The sequence below is a fragment of the Falco punctatus genome (assembly GCF_963210335.1).
Source record: "Falco punctatus genome assembly, chromosome: Z".
Lineage (NCBI taxonomy): Eukaryota > Metazoa > Chordata > Aves > Falconiformes > Falconidae > Falco > Falco punctatus.
In genome coordinates this window covers 84,150,377-84,175,545 of record NC_137586.1, presented here as the reverse complement: position 1 = coordinate 84,175,545, position 25,169 = coordinate 84,150,377, and the positions used below count along the sequence as shown (strand labels likewise).

At 40.0% G+C, this 25,169-nt stretch overlaps 1 protein-coding gene across 2 annotated transcripts in view; it reads left to right on the top strand.

The window, feature by feature from the left end:
• Positions 1–25,169, top strand: part of RASGRF2 (Ras protein specific guanine nucleotide releasing factor 2) — a 152,891-nt gene that overhangs the window by 107,362 nt on the left and 20,360 nt on the right. For both annotated transcript variants that reach the window (XM_080372581.1, XM_080372580.1), the window contains exons 18-19: positions 12,446–12,552; positions 24,050–24,162. In XM_080372581.1, the coding sequence (XP_080228707.1) occupies positions 12,446–12,552; positions 24,050–24,162 (220 nt within the window). The remainder of the gene's footprint in view (positions 1–12,445; positions 12,553–24,049; positions 24,163–25,169) is intronic.

Below are 25,169 nucleotides of genomic sequence, written 5' to 3'. Positions count from 1 at the left end.
CTGAGGCAGACATTCTGGAGTAGGCAGCTGAGTTAATATGGAATTTGGTGAAGATCAGAATTAAGCACGGTTTGTAAAGGAAATTACTACTTTCTTTTTTCCATCACGAGACAGCAGGCAGAGAGAGATTTCCTTGCTAAGATGAATGTTATGTGAAGGGTGAGCGGTGTCTGACGGTGATGTTGAGATGGATTCTACATTATGGGGGTAGCTGGGTAATGCACTTCTATGTTGTGCTGTACGAAATGCTTCAAATTACATTAGTGGTTACAAGCTAACCTTTGGAAAAGTAAATATTTCTGTCTGGCTTTGTACATAAGTATCCATATTTAAAGCAAAATTGGAAAATGTGTGTCTTTTTCTAGTTGATTTTGAGCATGATGCCATAAACACTACTGTTAGTTACAGTAATTTTGCACTCCAGTAACTTTCTGGCTTATAACATCTCATTCTCTGTAAAAGCATTGTGGATTTTTTTCCTTATGAAGCCAGACCTGAAAGAAAAGAATTGTGATGGTGACACCCCAATCGATAATCTGGATGCAAAGAATTTCATCCTTTTGAATCTGCAGCTTATCCCAATGCGACTACTTGTCACAAGTAACTTGGCACAGCTGGGTCACAAGTATCATGAAGACTGTTTCTGAGCGGCTGGAAGCAAACCTCAGTTCTAACTGTACTTCTTCAGGTCATGGGTTCCCACATGGAACTTCAGGATTGACGTTGAGGGCATCTAGCCTTCTGTTAGAGATAGGAGATGCCATCAAATCATGCCTGAAATTGCTGTTTCAGGCATGCTTATCGATCCTGCTTGTGGCGTGACCCTCCCCAGTCCCTGCTTTCTATCAGGAATCTCAGATGCCTAGTTCCAAGAAAGAAAAGAGTTGTTGTAGGATTTGTTAACCTCCCCTTTACGCAGGACAACCGATTTTTTTACTTCTTGTTTTTGTTTGACTAGTGGCTCTAGCCGGGAACTGGGAAAGTGAGTACTAGTTCCCTCTTGGGAATAAATTTTAATGAGATTTCCAGACATGCAGATTCAGAGAGGTTTGATAAGCATTGAGGCTTGAACACTGAGCCTCCTTGGAGTTGCCCATTTCAATTAAAAAACTCCAGGTGGGAAGTACTCATTGACTTACTCTACAGCTAACACTGTTCCCCATTGAAAAAGCTTGTGTAACAGGTAACTGCTGGCGTAGACCCAACCAGCTCTCCGTCCTGGTGGCTGGAGGGTTGTCAGGAGTTGCCCAGATGTCGTTACCAAAGTAGAGATGGCCAGTGCTAATGTTGCGACCAGCCCGATGGGCCAGCTGTGGTGTGTGGTATCAGCGGGGCTGGTGATGATGCCCCAGCACAGCAGAGAGGCAAACTTGCTTTCTGTTCCAGGCTGCATTTTTAACACTTGTTCAACAGGTTGCGTTTATGAGACATTTGTGTATGTTCTTCTCCTGACTGAGGATATTTTATTGAGAAATTGCTAGCAAAATGAAAATAGAGATTAAAACTACTTTGTTTGGAATCAGCCTTCTAATTCAGTAACCCTCAATGTTATTCCTTTCCTCTGGATATTCACCTACTCCGTAGTGCATTTGAAGAGTCTTCTATTTTTGTTCCTGAATTAGGAGCCCTTTGAATTTTAAAAAAAATTGTTGCTTAGCAATTTTAGATAACTGGCTAGACATTCATGTTCAAACTAAGTTGAATCTTCCCTTGCAGTTTTCTTAGAGCAATAACTTTGAATTAAAATGATGACTTAAAAATGAAGGCTAGTTTATGTCTCAAGTGATCCTTGCGCTTGGGAGTTAAGAGCCTGGGGAAGATGATTCCCACCCCATCCACCCCCACCCCCCCACCCCCGCTTTAGCAGAAATTTAGGATTCCCTTATTTTTTATGTATTCCTCTCTCTTGAATTAATTTCTTACTTTACTTTCTTAGAGGAGCTGACTACTCAGGCAAAAAGTATTTGTGCTGGACATTTCCTGAGTTGCGACGCTGTGAACAATGGGTTTCCTGACCTATTGCACCAAGTCCTGAGCAGGTGAAGGGAAAACTCTCTGTTTCATAGACATGTGCAAGCAAACTGGCACTGAGAGAAAAATTCCTTCTTCATCTAAGAAAGGAAACTAGTACCGTCCCTATTCCTGCCCCCTGCCCCTAAATAGGTCAGAACAATCCTACTGCAGCTGATGAGGTGGGATGTGTTGCACATGCATTTTCCAGTGGTTTAATTGAGCTTCTCTTGCAAGCTCTTTGGTGGTATTTCCTTCTGCTCTCCTGCGCCAAGGAGGAGAGAAGCTGGAATGAAGCTGTGACCACTGCATGCAGGAAACTAGCCCTCGTATGTTGACGTTGCAAGTAGGGAGTTCAACCATCTTTGGGTTCCTAGCAAGGGCAGGTTTGTTTGGCTTCCCTATTGTCTTACTTACATTTGGTGCACCAATGGAGAGCATGGGGTTGGGAGAGAAGTTTCGGGAGGACATATTTTTTTTCCTTTCCTTTTTTTCCCTGAGTCTAAGCATTGCTTGCATAATTAATACTTGTTTATGCTACTATTGAGTTGCTTGATTTGTGGCCCAATCATAAATGGTCTGGAAGCTGCCTGTGAGATGGACATTTTGTTCAGAGATTTTTTGTTGACAGATACGCATCCTGCCAATTTTTGTTTTGCATGACGGTCAACTATCCATTCACAGATGGTCTGAAAAATGATACATTTGGCTCATTGCAATTACCACCTCCTTTCCATTTAAACTTTACTCCTATGGTCATAAAAAAAGCTAGATAATTTTGCAAACTACTTCCTTTAGCTTACGTAAAAAGCCCAGACCAACTAAAGGAAAAAACTCGAAAAGCATTTTTTGTTGTTTTCTGTTTCTAGCTGTACTTTGCCATAGACTTTATTTTAACCTTTCCTTTGTGGCAGGGGACACTAAACATTTTAAAGGTCTGAAAGCTTACTTTGAACAGTTCTTAAAATGATTGCAAGAGTTATGCAAAAAGTAATCTGCTATACTCTTCATATTGCTGATAGAGCAGGTTGAGAGTATAAGCCACCTGTAATTAAAGAAATCGCGGGTTAGGGATCACTTGAAATGCAAAAATACATCAGCAGGTAAAAATTGCTTTTGTGTTCCCTGAAGGCTAAGAGACAGCAGGAACATGGTCAAATGCACTTGGCTGATGTTCAAATTCAAACAAATATCAGCTGCAGCGTTGCCATTCTTGTCATTATTCATAGAAGATAATGCAAATACTGCAGTAAAAAAAATGTGTCCAAGGTATACTAGAACAGTCACAAATATAATTGTTAAGATAGGCTATTCTAAAGGCTTTCCTTCTTTGTCAATTGTTGCCTGTAGTTCTTTGATATAAATAAGTCACAGGAAAAAATTCTGCTGTCGCATTCCACATTTGTCATGATATTCTGCAATCTGTAAACACAACTGGCAACAGCAGCCTTTTAAATTCAGGATCTGTTCTTTTCTTGGGATGTATCTATAAATAAAGGAACATGATTTGGATGTTTTCGCCTAAGACTTCACTAGAAAAACTAGGACTAGGGGTTTACACATGCATGCACACACATACGTGTCTTGTATGCAAAGAAATATGATTTTGAAGATGTGTGCAGGTACACCAAAATTTAACATTAGGTTTTGGTGATGACATTAACTTCTTGTTGGCTCTCTTTGTTGTGGATGAAAAAGGAAAAGAACAGGATACTGTCCAGTGGTATGGAGTTACTGCTACTTAGATTTGTGAAAAATATATCCTACAAAGTGCAGTAGTCTAAAGCTCCAGATACTCGTCCCTGGTGTTGTTACAACATACATAAATGCTAATGCATGCACATGTTGTTTTTTTCTGTCTTTAGTAGAGAATTGAGCAGTGCTGTTTTCTCTGAGCCCATGTATTTATCACAATATGCCAAAAATAAAAATGCAGTCTTGTATTGCTGCTGAATTTTTAGTTTTAAAAAAAAAAAAAAAAAAAAAGGTAGACTCTTTGGTGTTTTTTACTTGTAAGATGAGTTACACATTTTTTATAACAATTTGTGTGACTTGTAACTGCAAGTGTGTTTTCAGTTTTTAGCAATTTTTAAAGATTTTCTTCCAAGTGTAAGACTGATATGGTCTCCTGAGACAATATCTTGCTTAAAAAAATAGAGAATTCATGAGTGTGTACCAGTTATAGCTATAGCCGTAACCCTGTTTTTAAGGATTTAAAAGAACAAATTTTCAAACTTGAACAGTTCTTTGAGTTTAAAGAGATATTTTCAGTCTTTGTGGTACTCGTGTTTTAACCATATCATCTCATAGATAACTGTAATTCTCAGAGCAACCTTAATGTTATTATTAGGAGTTAGAATAGTATCTTCATCTTAAGCATATTCTTTAGCCAATTGCCTTTTTTTCCCATCCATTCAACTAAAATTATTTTGCTGGGCTGTACATTTTTAGACTTTTGGATTTAGTTCAGCTTTACAGCATAATCAGGACATAACTGCTTTATCTCGATGTTGTTGTGTTCTTTAAATTTCTCTGATTAGAAAAAGCCTTTCTAAAGCAAGAGTCATTTAAAAATAGTTTACCAACCTTTCCCTTAAATATTTTGCAGAAATTAAACAGTCACTGTAGCTCTATCTGTGTTACACTATTGTACATCAGCTGGTGCATGTGAATCCATGGGATTTACCTTACTAAGACTATAATCCCTTGACTTGATTTGATAGTTAGATTGTGTTTGTGGTGGAGGCTTTAGGTAGAAGAATCAAATACCTCCTTGGAATTATTTCTGACGTGCGTGGTTACAACAGGGATTTTCAGTGGCATATTTCTTAGAATAAAATAATTTCATATGTCGCAGGGACCAGTGAAAGTGAAATTAAAAGCCTGAAATGCATTGGACATTGGATTTCTTCTGCTTTTTAATAGTCACTTCTTCTGATGCTATATAGCTTTATAACACCTTATGAAACAAACTCAAACCTTGGCATGGTCGATGGTTACATATACTTCTTTCTTAATCTGAGGTAGTCCAAAGATCATGGCTAGACTTGATAGCTTCTACTTTCAAGCCTCAAACTGCTCATACAACCTGCTCCGTTGTAAATCTGAATGTGCACACTTGACAATTACAAAAAAAAAAAAAAAGGAAGAACTGTGTTACTGACCAAAAATGCTGTTTTGTATGCAGTGAGTGGGAGTTCATCATCTTTATGGTTTTTTTTCATCTCATTTAACACGGTCTTCTTTTCTAGCTCTGCTGGAACTTCTCCAGTTCGTCAGTTGGCTAGTGTATGGCAACCTGATATCATAATCAAAGAAATGAAAAGGAGAGCAGAATCACTGGCAGTTTTGATTTCTTATCAATATTAGGCCACTTTCTCTTTTGACGCATTCCTGTGAAAATGTGTGAAACCCAATGACTTGCTAGGGAACACATGACCAATTAAGATGGGTGTCTTTAAACAGTCATCCAAACTTTTGTAGGTATGTCAAGGAAAACTTTCCATGATTAGTTTTTTTGTGCTGCATATATATTAGCGAGGCTTTTATTTTGTGCTGCATATATTGAAGAGGCTTTTTCAGTTTTAATCTGTGGATGAAAACTGCTCTGCGCGAAGCCTAGGGTTTGTATTTATTCTTTATCCAGGTCAGAAAGTAATGTTGGTGTTTGCCAAGCCTAAGCTTTCGGGATTTGAGCCAGGCTGGATCATGAAACTGGCCTACAACCCATAAGCATATTTATCAGAAGAAAGGAAAAAAACCCAGAAAACATTTGACACTTTTTTTGATTATTTGTTGTCTGTCTTATAAACTGTGAATGTTCCCCTTCCACCTCCTTGGGACTTTGTGGGGTTTGCTGTGACCTCCTCAAAGGCTGGAGTGCAATTTTCTCTTATGTTAGATCCTAATGCAGCTTCAGTGCATGATTCCAGAGTATTTTAGTGAAATTGGCACATAAAATCTTCTGAAGTAAATCTTTTTGCTAAGGAAGACACCAGAAACTTGTTGAAGTCACTCTTCATAACCTCGAACAACTTACTCCTAAGTCTTGTGAACAGAAAATACTTTTTGTGTAGATAAACATTTAAAAATAGATGTTTCATCAAACCTTTTGACAAATTAATTACTGTGGACAGGAATTGTGTGCTGCTGTATTAATATAGGAAAACAAAATGCAGAGAATACTGTAACTAGACTGAGGGGTTTTGACATCTTAAGTGAAATAGAAAAGCAAATGTGGATAATTTAATTTCTTCAACATACACAGTGCAGAATTTAACATAATACAAATCTACCTCTTGTGGGAGGTGGATTTTAAAGAGGAAATAATGTAAATTGCTGATAGAGTCAGGTTTGTTCTGTAGAACAAGAAAAAGTGCGACAGGATTTTGCTCTATGGATTTCTTAGTAGCTTCTGAGGAGAGGGTCTGTCTCACACTGACATGTGATGAGACCTTTGGATCTGGTCCTGGGTGCAGCAGTTCCAAAGGTGGAAACGCTGATGCATCCTACCTGCAGGCATTGATTGCCTGCGGTTTTTTGCTTTATGAATAGGATAGATAATGACAACTACCAGTGAAAAATGCTTTAGGCTATCACTGAAGAAGAGGTATCTATGTACAAGGTATTGTCATAATTTGTCTGCAGATGTTGAGATTTATGTCTATTCGGTACCTTTTTTCTAAATCTTTGGTGATAGTGGAAGCTATAAGAATATTAATTTTCATTATAATGCACACAAGAAAAATGTCTCAAGGTGAAACTGGATTTTGCATAACATAATCTGAAGCCAAGTACATGAACAGTGATGAAATTATATTGAAAGAAGTAATTCACTGAAACTAGCAAAGCTGGCAGGTTAACATTGTGTTTGACAGACTGTGGTAGAAGTTCTGCATCACCGGTATGTGAAGAAACTATTTGTGGAAGCAGTATGTACTAACCTCAACAGATACTGGGGAAAAACATTACTTAAAAGCAGCACCTACTAAAGCAGCTGCCCACTAAGATGATTAATGATTGGAAATACTGCTGATATTTCTAGTGTAGAAGGATTATTTCCTTCAGGAGAGAAGCAGATATTCACCATGGAGTATTTCAGGTTATTTCACCATGGGGTCGGGATGTGGGCAGTTCCAACCAGAATCCTAATTAAAATACTGCAAAGGTTGGCATCCTAGTAGATGGGACCCTTCACATCTCTCCTTCCCTGGAACCATAGCAAAGATGAATTTAGGAGAAACCATGCCTACTTTCCTGCTGATTTAAGCATAATTTGTGCAGTTAGCCCCCAAACTGCTCAGTGCCAAGGGTAACACGTGATGGGAAGGACCGTTCAAAACTGCCCCTTTTAAAGATTTGTTCCACATTTGCTTCTGGATACATTTCATCTGAGTCCTGGGCCAGGGGGCTGGGGCAGGGGCTGGGGCACCAGGCCTGGGGGGGCGGCTGGGGGGCTGGGGGGGGCAGCCTGGGCAGGAGGGGGCTCAGGGGGGACCTGGTCGCTCCCTACAGCTGCCTGGCAGGGGCTGCGGGCAGCGGGGGTCGGGCTCTGCTCCCAGAGAACAAGGGACAGGGCCAGAGGAAACGGCCCCGAGCTGCACGGGGGGGTTAGCGCGGGTACTGGGGAAAACGTCTGCCCTGCAGGGGTGCTCAGGCACGGGAACAGGCTGCCCGGGGAGCTGCTGGAGTCACCGTCCCTGGGGGTGTTTAAAGCCATATAGATATGCTTAGGGACATGGTTTTGTGGTGAACTCGGCAGTGCTAGGTTTTACGGTAGGGCTGGAAGAGCTTAAAGGCCTTTTCCAACATAAATGATTCTATGATTCAATGATTTTATTTTGTTGATCTTTCAACTCACCTAGATTTATGGACTACATTGGTAAGAGCGCCACCAAGTACAAGTCATGGACATGAATGATATTAAACTATGGACTGTATAATCAGAGTTAAAAACTGTTCCTAGCTCCAAAACATGTAGGAAACGTATATGGGGAATAATAGAGCAGATGCAGCAATGCTAAAAAGTTCATGGAAACTGTTCAATAGGACACTTTCTGAGATACGCCTTAAAGGTGTGATGAAACCCTTGTTCCTTGCAGATCAACATCTGCTGTCCGTGGGTTAGCACCTTTTGTTTTAGCCACCTACTAGGGTTAAACAATGGCAAAATTTCATGTTGCATACTTTGGATAGTCAGTTGGTGCAGGCCCAGTTTCATCTTTACATATGGACAGGTGGAGCAGGTGATGTGTGGCCCAGAAAGTTCCTGGCTGTCTCCTGGTTCTTTGCTGTAGGCAAGATAGCTTGTAGTTCATGCCTGGCTAGCACCACTGCCAGCTGTTTCAAAAGGAGACAGGACTGGAGGGTTTGGGCTACCTTTTGCGGCATAGACAGCAGCAGACGCATGGGTTATCCGTAAGTGGTGACATGAACATGCAGAACCAGATAAGGTTGTATACTGGGCAACTGGAAATAGACATAAACAAGTGGGCTTTGCATGTGGAATAGTGCAGTTGTGGTGGTGGCTTAGGGTTTTGTTTGGAGTTATGTTAGGAGAGGATGTGGTGGGCAGAAAGAGAGAGGGGGAAGTGCAGAGCAGCAATAGAGCTGATGTGTTAGAAGAAGTTTGCACTGTGAGAAGTGCAGGAAACACCAATGGCACCACCGAAGTTCACCGATGCTTGGATAGCTTCTGAGTGGCTTCATCAGATCTTAGTCTATGATCATCTCCCCTTTGCAGTTTCTGCCCCAAAGTCCGTGTGGCTTTGAAGGTTACAAGGAGCAAAACCAACGCTAGCCAAGGACTTGATTCTCCAAGTTCCTTCTTCTGTATTAATGCAACTGTGCAAATAAGTTTGTGTTGGGCTTTTTAAAATGTTTTGTTTAGAACTTTTCTATTAAAGTTAGAAGACCAAAAAGTAACAATACTTACTGATCGCACTTGTTTGCAGCTGACATTTTTTCCTTTTTATTGAGTTTTGTAAGATCCTGAAATTAATACCACTGTTCTGTGCAGTTTGAGTGTACTTGAGTATATTTGATCTTAGTTGTTTTCACCTTTGTGTTACTGAAAAGATCTATTCAGTGACTGTAACAACTACTGAGATTTCTTTTGCTTTCACCTTCAGTATTCACTAACTTTTCTTTAGGTTAATAATATGACATAATTACCTTAGTACCAGGAATGATACAATCCAGTGCTTTAAATGGTTGGGGGTTTGGCTGTTGCTATGCTGACTGGAAGGGAGCTGACAGATGAATTTTGAATAGATTTGCTGGTTATCTATGTAGGTATAACTTTACATTTATATAGTTTTTCTGATACGCAGGTGAATACATCAAAAAATGGTTGTCATTGTCTATAATTTTAATGAAAAAAATGTGTCTAAATCCACTCAAGCTTATCTAGTGAATAGTAGCAATTTTTAAATAACTTGTAATTTTGTGACTAATCTAATTAATTTGTGCCCAACGGGCATTTTAATGATGTGTGGATGGTAACCCTTTCTACTGCATGCTGACAGTCCTGGTGCCCGCTTCGGTCACAAGTCAGTTCAGGATTGAACTGCCAAGAGCCAGCGGTGTCCTGAACACCACCATTGACCAGGTTCACAATTTGCAATGGCTCCTGGTGGTAGGCCTAGAGAAGAGGGTCATATGCTTCGCTTCTGCAGATGTCTCAACACCATTCAGTGGTGACTTGCACACCTCTGCCTTCAAGAAGGGCAGTTCTTCATCTTCATTTCTGTTGTAGTGCAAGTTTCCAGCACTGCCCAGAACACTGTCACCACTTTTTGAAGTGAGAGTATAGTAATTCCCTTTGTCCTGAACTGCTCCCTGTTCCTTCCATCCCTATGCAGAAGGATTTGCTTGAGAGTAGCATGGTAGATCATAGTCGAGGAACTGAGGCAGAGGCTTCTTTTTCTGAATACTGCAAGTCCTAGTAGCTTTGGCCTGTTCAAGCCTCAGTTGCCTCAGGAAGGTCCAAGGACTCCATGTGTTATTCTCCAGCGTAACTGGCTCTGGCTTAGGGCCTAATTCTGCTGACCTGTTGCCAGAGCTACTGAATCTGGATCCTGTCTGGAGTCTACTGTAGCTCAAAATAAGTGCTGAGGGAAAGCCTTGAGGTAGAGCCAGACATCCAAATGGAAGGACGCTAAGCCAGTATATAGAGAATCGTGGGTATTCCACTCCATTCCATTGCCACAAGAAAACAACATAAACATGATTTTCTTCTAAATCAATCTGCAGATTTAAGTCTTGGACAGTGAATGTTGCTTGAGGAATTTTAGATTCTTTTTTGTTTCTGTAAAGAACAATAAATTATAAATGTTCTGTGAAGAAAGAAGGAAATACATCCTGGCTTTCTGAGCTGTTTGGTATTTCAGAATGAGGTCACAATGGAGTTAATTGATTCCCAGTTTTATTTTTAAAAACTTGTATTTTGATGGTTTAGTTATTTATTTGAAGTCTTCTACCTGAAGATGTACAATGAATCACCCACTTGGAATAAAATTCACATGCGCGTTTACGTTCAGCTAAATTCTTTTCTTACAAAACTGGAGATCTCTGTTTTAGGCTCAAGGCATCAACATTAGGTACTGACGGTGTGAATCTGAGTGAACATGCTGCTTATTCTCCTCAACAAGCTAATTATTACTTAAAAATTTATGAAATTCTGAGGACCACAGAAGTTTGTGGAGTGATCTCTGGAGCTTTTCCTTTTTCCTGTCTTGCTTTTTTTATTCTTTTTGCAGCTAACTTAAAACTGTCTCTGTAGGCTTCTTTCTGTTTTCCTTCCACCTTACTGAGACATCTTTCGCTTAATGTTACTTCGATAAAGACTCCACTGTGTTAATATATAATTTTCATTGTGACTTTCATTGCTGCAATTAAGTGGCTAACTGAATGGTTTATAATGTGTATGCCTAATGGCTTCTGCAAGAGGTTAACTGTGAAAGGCATAGAAAATTAACACACAAAATGTTGCCGATGTTACCTTTTACTGAGTAAAGCCTCAGAGATTTTGTTTACTTTGCTGCTTATGGGCAGCGAAACTCCTGAAGATGTTGTAATATGAAACTTCCTTTGCCATTGAATCCTAGATGTCAGCTGCAGTGTAATATGCCATGCTTCAAAAAACTTCCATGAAATGTAAGCATAGAAAATACATTTGGGTTTTGGGGTCTAACCTGCTGTAGAACATGTAAGACTGCGGTTAAAATTTTCTGTTCCTTCTTATCCTTCCAAAAATATAGAGCAGCAATTTGGATTTTTTTTATTGTCTTTCATAAAAATACAGCAAAACTAATACTATCCTGCAAGAATACCTCTAATGGGTTTGTCACAGAATAAAGAGAAGTTTAATCTGCCTTTGCTATTTACAGTAATTCACAGGCTTTAACAAAGCTTTTATGCCAAAAAATAGTAAAGTACTGCTCATATGGAAGGGTGCTTCCAGCTGTCCCCTGGACTCTGCACCAAGTGAAACGGAAAGCAAAAGCAGCACAATATAAGATCAAATCTAACAGAAGCTTAGAAAAATGTAAAGTTCTCAAGTCTGTCTTCAGTTACCAATTTTTAAAAAAAGTCAGTGTTTTAATGCAATACTTTTGTTATTATTAAAATAATGTAGTCAGTTTATCATACATATTGTATTTATGACAGAGCTACAGCAGAATGAGAAGAGAAAGGAGCAATAACGTGAATGTAGGAAGAAAATTTCTTGTTTGTTTTTAAAACTATTGATTTGTAAGTAAATACTGCTGACTGAAAAAAAAAGTTGTCTTTACAAGATGTGTGGGAAAATGCTGCGTTCGCATAGCTTTGTTTTCAGACAGCTGGGGTTGTAAATGTGTTTGCTGTATACCTTCCCGCCTTCTTGTCACCCCCGTGGTAAAAAAAACAAATAGCTTATTTGAACAATCTCTGTTGACTAGTCGAGCCTGTAAAATACTGCTCTTAAGAAGGAACCTTTCTTGTGTCAGCCTTCTCTGTGTTTAAACTAGTATCCTCCTCTATTTCTTTACCACTTCTGAAATCTACCACTCTCCTCTTTCTATGTCATACTCACATTCCTTCTGTAATCTGCTTGATTACAGGCCCTGTACATTTTTGGTCTGTTCCTGTTATTTTTTTCCATACAGAAGGGAGACCTTGATGTTAATGAGACAGGCAAAGATTCTTCATCTTTCTGAAACTGAGTGCTGACCCAAGGAGGTGTCTGTATTAGTTATGATGGGCAAGATTGTATTCTACTGATCTTGCAGAATTTCAGCAGTCTTAACTGGTCATATTTGAAAGTCTATATAGGTGCCTTTCCTTTTATTACACATAAGTGTCCTATGAGGTTTCAGTTTACCAAAGTTACTCATACCATATTTGAATTCTCGCTGCAGCCATTAACTTCAATATGTGTTTTTTTTCCGCACAGGATTTAACAATTCTGAACGCATGTGCGACAAAGAGTTCATAATACGCAGAGCGGCCACGAATCGAGTCCTAAATGTCTTGCGCCACTGGGTCTCCAAGCACTCTCAGGTATTCTCCTTCTGCACCTTTCTCCTCTCCAACTGCAGTAAGTCTATGTTCTCCCTACAAAGTATTTTTTAAGCAGTGCTGCTGTGGAGTGTTGCAGAGGTCAAACAGCCTGAAAACTCAGTGCTAGAAGGATAATATGGAAAATTAGCTTGTAAAAAGATACTGTTAAGCTAGTGAGTAATCCTTCATCTAGCCTTGCAAAGCTCTCCTGAAAATACCCAGTTATGACATTATTCCTGGTAACGTGTGTGAGCGCTTTACTGGTGTAATGTGTGTTGAAATACATACTGAGCAGGTTGGATTAACCTTTCAGATCATCAGCGTTCATGCTACAGGCAGCGTGGTTCAGTTACTCTGACTGTGTTAAAATACTTGTGTTTGCATACAGATGTTTGTTTATTTGTTGTGAATCGCACATGGAAAGATACACCAGTCCTGTTGATCCCTCTACAACCAAGACAGGACTGTGGGTCTGATACGTAAACATAAAACTGTATTGACAGAGAAGGGAAAAAAAGAAGTCTGAGTAGCTAGCAGAAGTTTGCAGATAGAAATGGCCTTTAAGCTGCCAGGTGAGACAAATGTTGGCAGATTTTGGCATGTATGGAGAAGTGTAACAGGAGAATTAGTGAAAGAAACAAAGGAGGAAAGGAGAGAAAGAGGAGTAGAGAGAAAGAAGGGAGGGAGGAAGGAAGGAAGGAGGGAGGGAAAGAGAAAGAGTGAGAGCATTTTGGAAGCCAATGGAAGATTTTTGTACGCCTTGTATAGATGATACTTCACAACGGTTGTAGACTGCTTTGTCACTACATGCTGGTAATCAAGACCACTTGATCTAAAAAGGGTTTATTGAACAGCTAATTGCAGCGATGTCAAACTGTCCTATGTTAAACTCAGTTCCCTTTTTTCCATGTAATGGGTTTAATTTCCATAGAGCTTAAGTTTGCTAGAGAATCAAGTCAGTACGAAATGCCTAAGTGGGAAAATTGGCTGTGTTTGAAAAGCTGAACAGCCCAGATGAAATTAATAAAACCTCTCCTGGTATCATGGGAATGATTACACATTTTGAGTTATTGGAAACAATCTATGTAGACCAAGTTTTCTTTGACTACTTGTTAAATAAAAATCGTTGCATGACAAAATCTTGAGCTGGAACTGGAACAGCAGAAGTCTGTTATTACTGTTGTAGAGTACAGTACATGCTTACTGTGTCCTTGCGGCAGTTTGTGTTAAGTGGCTGCTCTGAGTTGAGTTGACCCTCTATGCTAATTAAAAGATGGTTAATTAATGTAATTGTGAAAATTTTGGGAGTCATCAGACTTTTGTCTACAGTAGGGATCTACAACTAGTTACACTGAAGTTTAAGTTTCAGAGCTGACCCTGATGGTGCTGTGATGATTCTCTATCATAAGTACAAAGTAACTATGAAGAGTGCAAGTGTACTCTGTCATTCTAGCAATTTACCAAAAATATACTTTCTCTCCTTAAAAATAAAAGCGATCTTTGCTTCCATTTCAAAAGTACCCATGATGTACAAAACTAGTTATAATATTGTCCTGAATACTACTACACCTAATTTTGCGTAATGTTTACAATTAGTATTCTTTTAAAAATATTAAGAGGACAAAGATAATACATAATAGTTCAACACTGCATTTTCAAAGGGGAAGCTGTTATCCGGACTCCGTTGTCTCTCACTGCCTTTTACTTTTTCCATGGCAACAGTGGCAGATTTTAATTCTCTAGCTCTCTTAAGCCAGTATTCCAATTTAGCAGATATTTTAAAATGCAACAGCTTTGGCACCAAAAGTAACAAATGCTACAGCAACAGAGCATGTAATCAGCACTTTGTGGTGTTTACTTGTGAAGCTAGGGAGAGAGAAAGGACAGAAGACCTAAGCAAACCAGAAATGTCTGACTAGTTTCTGCCAAAAAAATATGGGACAGGACTGCTTTAAGGAAGACAAGTGAAGAATTACTGTCTGGCCAAATAGCATGTAATGTTGGCAGTAAAGATGTATAGTCCTGGGAGAGCAGTAGCTCAGAGCCTCATTTTACAGTAACAACACAAACTGCAAGCCAGAGAACCCTTAGCCACCAGTGTCTGGTGAAGAAATGCTTATTAGATTTCCAAAATGACAAAAGAATATAAGCATTAAAATTCTATGAGATCAACAGACCTGCCAAAAACTTTATTACATTTTAAGGTATTTGCATCATTCTCTGGCCACTTAGTGCATTTGAGACAACCTTCACCTTCATCAGCAGCCAAGGACAGGTTTTATTCTCCTAAAAAAAAAAAAAAAAAGTTAACAAAATAAATTGGCTTTGAATTTGCTTTTGCTGCAGAAACTGCCAGCACAAAATACGCAGTTTCTGTCCTCCGTGGGAGAAGGTTCTCCCACTGTCTGGTAGACTCTTCTCCTTGCGATGTGCCTGAGATCCTTCTGGTCATTGCTAGCATGACTATAAAAGGTGACCTACTGCACACGTGTTTTTCTGCCAAAATGCTATTTCCTTATTAATAGAAACAAAGAAAAGCAAAGACGCTATATGAGGAAACTGCAGGGCTTTCTTTAGTTCTCTTTTTATGGTGCCGGATGCTACTACAGATGTGCTTAGTGTTGTAGCGTGTGAATAATTCTGCAGCATAAGTAACTCTGGTTTTATGCTTTCTGATCCACAAACAACATTCAGGCCTCTACGTGTTGTTTGTCTGCCTAAATTATTGTACTGATTTATTGTGCTGTAGTGCCCAGAGCACATAAGGTGCTGCACAGTCCCTAAGAATGTGCTTCATTCAGAAATGTGTGCAACGTAAAGACAGTAATGTACAACCATATGTTAAAAGTGCTCTTACATGTATCATCCCAGCTAGTTATTCCCTACCCTCTACCCCTTCCCTCTGGATCCCTTTGGCTTCCTTCAGTGTGCTGCTCTCAAGTGTATAATAACATGGGTCAGGGTTAGTGCACGAACTGAGGGATAGAGAAATCTTCCAAACAAATGGTTCAGAGCCTTATTTTTCCTCATTTTTCTCTAGCAAATCCAGGGTTTGGAGGAGCTTTCCTCTGCTGGGTTATGGAATGAATTGACCTCCTACAGTATCTTGCAACTGTGTCAAAACCACAGTTGTAGATGGTTTAGTGTTGTGGGTTGTTTTGTTTTTAAAGCATGTATTTTTTAAAATTTATCTGAGTATTTAATCTGACGGTATTTAATATTTAAACTTGTCTGTTGCCAGAAAACAGAATCAACAATTGTTAAAATTAACAATTCAGCCTATTCAGTGAAGATATGCTTTCATAAAACAGTTTTGTTATCTTGAAATCATACTAAACAATGCTTAGAAAAAGAAATAATTATTTTTTGAAACTCGGGTCGTACACTGTATAAGCCTCACTCAAATTCCAAGTAAATATATAGTGGTAGTGCCAGATCTGCAGCCCTGTCAGGAAGGCAGAAGGAGCTAATTAATGTCTCCAGGAGCTCACAAGGCACAGATTAAAATTTGGAAAAAACCATCCTGGCCTAATGTGACATATTTTGTTTTTACCACACTGAGCAAGAGGAATCAAACCTGTATTGCTCATCAGCCAACACCAGCACAGCATGAAAGATGGCTTGTTTAGGTTTTCCAGATTTTATTATTTACATTTTTCTTCTTTTCCTTCCCTATCCCTTCTCTTTTTTTTCTCCTACACTTCTGTCTTTTTCATTCAGCTACCTACAAGCCAACAAAGCTTTCTTTTTGCCCAAAATAACAGCAGAATGTTCAAGTTTACATTTCATTTTTAAAATGTAATTGAGAGGAAGAGCGTAGGATTCTCCCATTGCAAACAACAAAAACACAAATAACGAGGCAAACAGTCGTTGTGAAAACAAGGGTGTTGATGGGAACAGAAGGGGCTCACAGGGATAGTACTCCCACTGACTTCTGCAGTGATGGAAAAGTAGGAAGGGAAAGGAAAGCCAAGAGGAGGAAGTCTTGGTGTGATTTTCATTATCCCAGTGAGGTCTTGCAGCTTCATTTTCTGTTTAACAGTACTTTCTTGTCTTTTAGTCTAAACACTTCATGTTACAAAACCAAGCTTTTTCTGCTTCTGTGGCGAGCAAATTGAAATGGAGCTTGTCCAAGGAGAAAGCTTTCACATCTGCTGATGGAGAGAGAAGCTGGTTTCTCCAGACCTCCCAGTCGTGACTGACAGCTGGGTGCTTATTCCCATTGGCTTCTTTGAAGATCTCAGCTGGAGCGAATTGGCAGATACTAACCCTCCTGCAAACCAGATGGCTGCCAGACAGTGTCAGAGAGTTACGAGGTTACCACAAGACCTGGGGAGACCATGGCTTGAAATTTGAAAGTATAGCATCCTGGCTTGTGTCTGAAACACTGCAGCCAGCAGGATGAGGGCAGTGACTGTGCCCCTGTGCTCGACACTGGTCAGGCCACACCTGGAATCCTCTGTTCAGTTTTGAGCCTCTCACTTCAAGAGGGATGTAGAGGGGCTGGAGCATGTCCAAAGACAGGCAGTGGAGCTGGGGAGGGGGCTGGCAGCTGATGGTTGTTTAGTCTGGAGAGGAGGAGACTCAGGGGGACCTGATCGCTCCCTACAGCTGCCTGACGGGCTGTGGGCAGGTGGGGGTCAGTCTCTTCTCCCAAGTAGCAAGCAACAGGACAAGAGGAAACAGCCTCAAGTTGTGTCAGGGGAGGTTTAGATTGTGTATTAGGAAAAACATCTTCATGGAAAGGGTGGTCAAGCATTGGACCAGGCTGCTCGGGGAGGTGGTGGAATCAGCATGCCTGGAAGCATTTAAAAGCCGTGTAGATGTGGTGCTTAGGGACATAGTTTAGTGATGGACCTGGCAGTACTGGGTCAATGGTTGGACTTGATAATCTTAAAGGTCTTTTCAGACCAGAACGATTCTGTGATCTCACGCCTGGTGCATGCTTTGCTCCAGCTGTGAAGTAAGTAATTTTCTTGCTCATACTGATGAAGCTGTGTTAGGTTTTCAACACAAGGTTTTGCAGATGTAGTTATTGAATATCACTTAGGGATTATGGAGGACACGTGTATACAAAGACTTGTTCAAGCAAAGATGATTTCAGTTAGTTAAAAATAGCGTACATGAATTGGCCAATTCCATTTGGTATCTTGGAATAAAAAGTAAGCTAAAAATTGCTTTATATGACCCCCACTTGTTTCATGTTTAATGCCATAGAGTAATGAATATGATGGCTGGCAAAGTTACAGTAAGTTTATTGTAGAAATGTGAACAAATTACAGTTATGCCAACATACTGGTTGATAGCAAAATATGCTGCATTATAACTACATTTCAAGTAACTGTGACCTCTGGCCTCTGCCTTGAAACAGCAAAGAAATTTCTGGGGTTCTTTCTGAAATAAACAGGCACCGTGATGCAAATAGTGAATTGAAGAAACAGAGAGGTTGCCCCAGAGAGAGGCAGAGCAAGAGAGCCCTGAGTGAGCCTTCCAGCATGCTGTTGGTCACTTAGTGAAGAAGTCCAGTTCGCATAAACTTATGCCCTTTGCAGAATACAGTTATGCATTGAATAGTAATGCACTTAATTGCAGCTACGCTCTGTCCAAACATTGCGGAAGTGTAAGGGTTTGCTATACCATGACCCTTCAGGGAACATGAGTCACCCCCAGAACAGCAGCCAAGCTTGCATTCAGTCAAACTAATTAGGAGTACTCTGCACCCACTTCTGCTGAAGCCTGACAGGTCCTTCTTCACTGAGGTCTTTCTGCAAAGCTGATGAATGTACTGCATCCCAGGACTTGGAGGCAGGGATGTCACATTTCTTATCTGTCCTGAACGCTTTAATCTGACAATACATAATGGCTGGATTCTTCTTTAAAGGTTTCTTTGTACTACAGGATTACACAGGGCTTAGATAAGCAGTGGTTTGCATGTATGTGCTGAAAATTACTCAGTCATGCTATTAACATAGCTTGCACTTTTAACCTGATTATATTCCATCAGGAGTGACAGGCTAACACTGACACTGTACAATCAGGACTGGCACTCTCTCCCAAATGCTGACCAACTCTTTGCACTTGAAACAAACTCAAAGACAAAGCTGTTGTCCTTTCCTTGCTTCTTGAAGTAAGCTAGACTTATTTCAAGTTCCGGGATGAATTTCCTTGATAGACAGTTATATCGTTTATCTCTGCCTTCCACATGTGTAAATGATCTGTTGCAGGTGAGTTTATAAACATTTCCCACAGCACAATTATATGTGATATAGTTAGTGTGCTTTTATGCTGGAAAATTAAATATTGTTGTAGAGGACTGCAACACTAAATTAACTTCAGTTAACTCTGATAGAGTTTGATCTGCTGTGTTCTGGTGTAACTCTTGCTGGCAACCCAGCACCACGCAGCCGCTTGCCCACTCCCCCTCACCCAGAGGATGGGGAGGAGGATCAGAAAGGAATGTAAAACTCCAGGGTTGAGGTAAGAACAATTTAACAGGTAAAGCAAAAGCCGCGCACGCAAGCCAAGCCAAGCAGGGAATTCCTTCCCCACGCCCCACGGGCAGGCAGGCTCAGCCATCCCAGGGCAGCCGGGCTCCATCACGTAACGGGTACTCGGGAAGACAAACGCCATAATGCCAAATGTCCCCCCTTCCTTCTCCTTCCCCCGGTGTATATACTCGGCATGACGTCCCATGGTATGGAATCCCTCTCCGGCTGGCTTGGGTCACCTGTCCTGGCTGTGTCCCCTCCCCATGTCCCGTGCCCCCCCAGCCCTCTGGCTGGCAGGGCCCAAGGAACTGAGAAGTCCTTGATTTAGTAGAAACATCACCCAGCAACAACTAAAACCATCAGTGTCCTGTCAACGCTGTTCTCACATCAGAGCCAAAACACATCACTGTACTAACTACTAAGAAGAAAATTAACTCCATCCCAGCTGAAACCAGGACAGGTATACAAGACTAAGAGTCACTCCACTGATGCCATTGAAATAATTATCTCTTTACGCTTTGGCTTGAGAGTGGATATATTAAAATTGTAGGGCGAAACTCGTGTATTTAAAAATATTCTAAATTCCTTGTAAACAATCTTTCAGTAGATTTGTCTTCCCTCCTGCACCTACCACTTCCTTCCCTCCCTCCAGTGTTTTCTGTAGTCCTTATCACTGATGTGCTCAAATATAAATTAGGTTCTTCAGTTTTAGCTCCCTTTTATTTGTCTGGGTTATTCAATGTTTCTTCACGTTGTTTAGATGAGGAATATTTCCTCTCACTTAGGAAGATTTAAAGGAAGATGGGAGGAAAAACTTCTAGGCGGCCCCGCCGGTGGCGCAAGAAGCACCCCAGCACCTCCATGTTCAAGGGCAAGGATATAAATTCCTGTTTCCCTGACACAGGCTCTGTTTCTCTGAGCCCGTGTCAAAACTTGAAAATTATATTCTCTGTGTAAACCGCCGATAGTAAATCTACATATTTCTAGTTGTACCTCACCAGCATAGCTAAGTTTCCTTTTTCTTGCTTTCTGCTCCTTCTGCTGCAGTCTCTTTTCTTCTGGTCAGTGATTCCAAGTCCATCATCCCCTCTTACTTTTTTTTCACTCAGGTGAAATAGGTTGCTTTTGAAGCACTTCTCATACTGCAGCACAGCTTTCCTATCTTCTCCTGGCAAGGGAATGTGCTTGCACTTTAAAAAGAGAACATTGCTGTCTAATTCTGTGCATTACAGAGATAAACAGACTGGTTATGTCTACTTAAAATGTAATCATGCTGAATTTGGTGCTCTGTAGTTACAAAGCAGGCCTTTGCTTTCATAGTGCAGGGGGGTAAGAGCAAAATTATTACACTTCTTTCTGTTGCTATAGTCTTCTACTGCTGGAAACTTCAATAAATGGTACTGAACATGGTGCACGGTGCTTTTGGTCAGTTGGGAACTTCATACATCCTATTCTTACCCTACGATTTCCTTTTTCCCATTACTGGCAGTAATGGACTTTAAAAATAAAAGTTTAAATTTTGCTTGGAAATCTTCATTAATTTCTCTGCTTAACTCAAAGGAAAATCTGAATAAGAACCACAAATCTTTAGGTTAACATGGACTCCAAAATATGAGGTATGTGGCCTCTCACAAAGAATTAGACCTCTGTGAAACTGAAATGTGCCTGCTGGAAAACTGAGTGGTTCTTGCCTGCCTGCCTGTATTCCTTCTGTGATACGTAAATTTCAGCTGAAAGTCTCTTTGAGCGTTGGGGTGATCTAAGATGTGCAGCAATTTAAATGTAAGCCAGGATAGCAGGTTTACTCCAGCTTGCCAGCCTTCAGTGCTGAGGATGGTGGCAGGGTCTTGCTGCAAGTCCTTCCAATGGCTGGAAGAAATAGTGAAACATATTAACAGGTGATACAACAGAAAAATGTCACAAAAGTGGTCTAAAAATTCCTGTCGAGGTGTGGTACATGTGTATATAATATATCTACATATAGATCTATGTGTGCCCATACTATACGAATATATATTCATATATAATGCCCATAATACAAATAGATATAATCTGCTTGTATTTATTATTATAAATTATATTTGGAATTGGTTGCTAAGTATTTTGGTGTTTATATAATTCTCATGTTAACCTTTCTACATAGTTAAGTATATGTACATGTTTAAGTGCAATGATTTCCCTAGATTTTTTGTATATTGCTCATCACACCGGAATCTCAGTACCCCCTAATCATGAACTTCAATGGAAAAATAGAATAGCTCTCCAGTTTTCTTCCAAATCCGACCTTTTTTCATTTTTTTTTTTTTCTACTCACATTGTAAGAAGCAGCTGGCACATTGCTATAAAAAAAAGAGTACCTCCAGGCACAAAGAGATTTTGAGCAGTAAGACAACAGCTGCAGAAATTGCATGGACAAAGGGCCAGGTCTGTCCCATGGGAGGGTTGTGCTGTGGGTTGACATCTAGTTGCGGTCAGGCTGGTGTGGAGGAGTGACAGTGCCTGGGAGTGAAGGAATCACACAAACCCATCCATCCTCTGTCTATGGTCCCTAACCAGTCCCTGTCATCCGTCATAGTTCGGGGTGGCTATGCTGACAGAGGGTCTAGGGCTTCTCATTTTTCTGAGGTTAGAGAAGTGAGTCTTTCCACTATGAACTTTCTTCCAAAGCAAAGCCAGTGTAATTGAAGTGGAAAATAGCCCTAACGCTAGGAACTAAGTTTTTATATAGTTTGCCAACAATATGAGTTTCCCCAGTGATTCCAGGACTACTGTCTTGTAGAGGTTACTCAACAGACACCTTTTGCTATTAACATACAATGTATCAATTCTCATCACTTAGAAGAATTAGTTTGTAAACATGCAAAAAATGGAAATGCCTTTGTTTTTACTGAGTCTGATATTCATAGGTGAGGTTGCCCCATCCTGTTTAGAAAAGAAACAACTTTTAAGTCTAGACTTTTTTGGTCATAGCTGCAATAAAGAAGTCTCGAGGAAAAATACCGTGTAATGAAAATAATCAAGCAATTATGGTTTGAAAAGCATACTTGGAGATAAAATCCTTATCATGTTGTTGTGATCTGTCCATTTACAGTGGCAGGTAGAGAATTTTACCCAACATGCTGAATGAGGATGTTAGACTTGTCAGCTCTTGGGTACCTTTTCTGTTCTTTTATGGTATTTCTGTAGCACAACTAGCAAAGATACCAAACTTCTTTTATACAGTGTCCACCATCGAGCCATAGGACAGACAATACTAATATTAATTACACTGGTTGCTTAAGCTTGTGCAGACTCCAGGTTTCTCCTTTAACTAAATTTTGATAGTTTCATATTCCAGTGGTTGTATTTTAAAAATCATTGGAGCTAACCATACTGTCATTAGTTTAGTTACGTTCCTCATGGTTTCACTAATTAGTCCCATCTCCATACCCTAAATAAATAAATAAATAGAAATATCTGTCTTCTTTTGCAAACATGCTAAAACAGTTCCTAAAGAAGGCATTTTTAACAGTGGCAATAGAAAATGTATTTATAAAACAAACACGATGAGTACCCAGAACTGTGAGGTATATGCCTGATACCCCACCCAAACTCTAACACTCCATGGCTTCCTGTTCTCCAGCATCCTCTAATACAGACAACCATCACAAAAAACTAAGACACGTATGCTAAGACACATATGCTCATTGGTGTCAACATATGAATTATCTGTGGCTAATGGCTCAGGTGAGAGGATGTAGAAGAATGAAAAGGAGATGCCTGTAAAAGGAGAGAAGTGCCCAGGGCATTGCTGGCAGACAGCAGCAGGGTATTCCTAAGTGCTGACATTTTGAGCAATAAACTTTCTCAAAAACTGCTATAAACGTGGCTGTGACACCACCTTCCTTAACGAACATGAATTCTTGCCTTCATCATAAGTATTTAGTTCCTTTAGGAATTAAGCATCACTTTCCTTTTTAACTTTGGGGGCACTCTGATGGTCCCACATCCCCTGAAGTGAAACCCATGGTGCGATGGTGTGTGTCTTCATTGGGGTGGTTCTCCCCAGAGGCACCCATCTCCTGGCATCTTGTCAATTTAAGAGCCTGTCACAACAGAAGGGGTTGTAGCTGTTTTTTTGGGGAAAATGAAACACACAGACCTTGCAGGGAGGTGCCAAGTATTTCCCATTTTCTGTAACTTCATGGCTTCTGTTGCCATGGAAGGCTCCCAGGGGCTTGCCGCAAACATGGTCCTGCTTGCAAGCAACTGTGGGTTGCCAAGGAAGATCTGTGATGCAGTAGATGACTGAAGGTTTTGGGTTTAGTTTTCTTATTGAAATGCTAGCTTTGACCTAAATAGAAACATTTTTTGGAGCCTACTCCAAGAGTTGCTTGTACATTCCCACCTTAAAGCTCGTACATTGTTCTATTATTTGATTTTCCCCAGTATCAGAGATCAACAGTGTGTTTGTGTTCTTGAATTGCAGCCCTGTGTCAGGTATCAGTCTGCCTCAGAAGTAATTAAGATGCTGAAGCCCTTAAGTGCAATGCCAGGGAGCACTAGTCTGATTTATCAAGCTTATTAGGTTGAGTACTCCACTACCTGGAACAAAAAAAAGCAGACCTTTCCAAAAGGATGAGTATGAGATAAGAATTGCCGGAATGGGAGGCTGATAAACAGACAAACTCGAGAAGAGTGAAAAAAACCCCAGTGTCCAGCCTTGCTAGGCAGCGGTCTCAGTAGTGCAGTTACACAGTTTTTCTGCTTTTGTAGTCATCACTGGAGAATTTTTGTGGGTATTGGTGAGATGCAGTTCTTACTTCAGAAGAGAAAGGTTAAGTGATTTGCCCATTTCCACACAGAAGATAAAGGTCAGGAGAGGAAATAAATTACAGCCTTTTGTTTCTCTAAATATTTTCAAACCTAATAGCAAAGAACCCTTCAAACAAACTCACAAAAGTATACTCTTTCAGTTATTTGGCCAACATTGTTAAGACAAAAGGAGGTAAAATTGTTTTCCTTTGTAGGATTTTGAGCTGAACAACGAGCTGAAAATGAATGTGTTGAATTTGCTGGAAGAAGTTTTGAGAGACCCTGACCTTCTGCCACAAGAAAGAAAAGCTACTGCAAATATACTGAGGTAAATACATTTCTAGTAGTTTAGTATGTTAACTGCAGCATGTGAAATAATTAGGGGATCATGTACCATAGAATTCACAGCATTTGGTTTTTCTCCAGAGTTTTTAATTTGGAAGGATTGCTAAGCGTTTTATTAGCTATAAAACAGAGCGTGTTTTAAGTTTCATGCATAAAAATACCTGTATTAGAAAACTTTGATGCAGAGCAGCTTGCAGCCATGGGCTCAGTCTTTATGCAGCAGGGAAAAATGCTGTCCAGTAAAGCCACGACACCACTCACTGTGATACCTTGAGGAACTTCTGCCTCAGTAATGAGCCATCCACTCTGCTCAGCAGACAAGAGGCCGTTGATAGCCTAATGTGTCATGACATCCTAACAAGACCGTGCTTGCACCTTCCTTTGTGTTGGCATCACATCCAAAGCTCTTTGGATAGCTTACAGGGAGGAATTCTTGTATTAGTCCCATGAAATGAAAGATCTTTAAGCTTCTGCATAACTATTTAAGTCAGGGTTAGAACACCTTATTTTGTTATTTAGGGTTGGTATTACAGAGTTAAGTGTCTTGTCATGCCAGAAAGACAAATCTTCGTATGCATTTATCAGTGAAAATAATTGCATCTACTAAAAATGAGTGTTTTATAGCCAGTGAATTTCATGTAAATTGTCCTACATTGCTAAGGAGCACTAAACATTTAAAGACTAGGCAGTGTTTAAAATACGATACGATGAAAAAACACAGATAAGTCTGTGATGTGCTGTGTTAGTTTTTTTGTAAATATTCTGCTGGAAACCCAATAAGGGTGCAATAAATGCAGTACGTCTGAATTTTCTACAACCTTTTGACAGGTTTCCCCATCAGATACTTACGTGAGAAATGAATGAGGGGCAAGTTGTTCACTTAGGAAGGAAGAAGTCAAACAAATTCAAGAAACAAAGATATTTTTTTAATAAAAGTACTTCATGTCAATGAGATCATACTTAATTTTTACATAAATAAAAATAAACCTC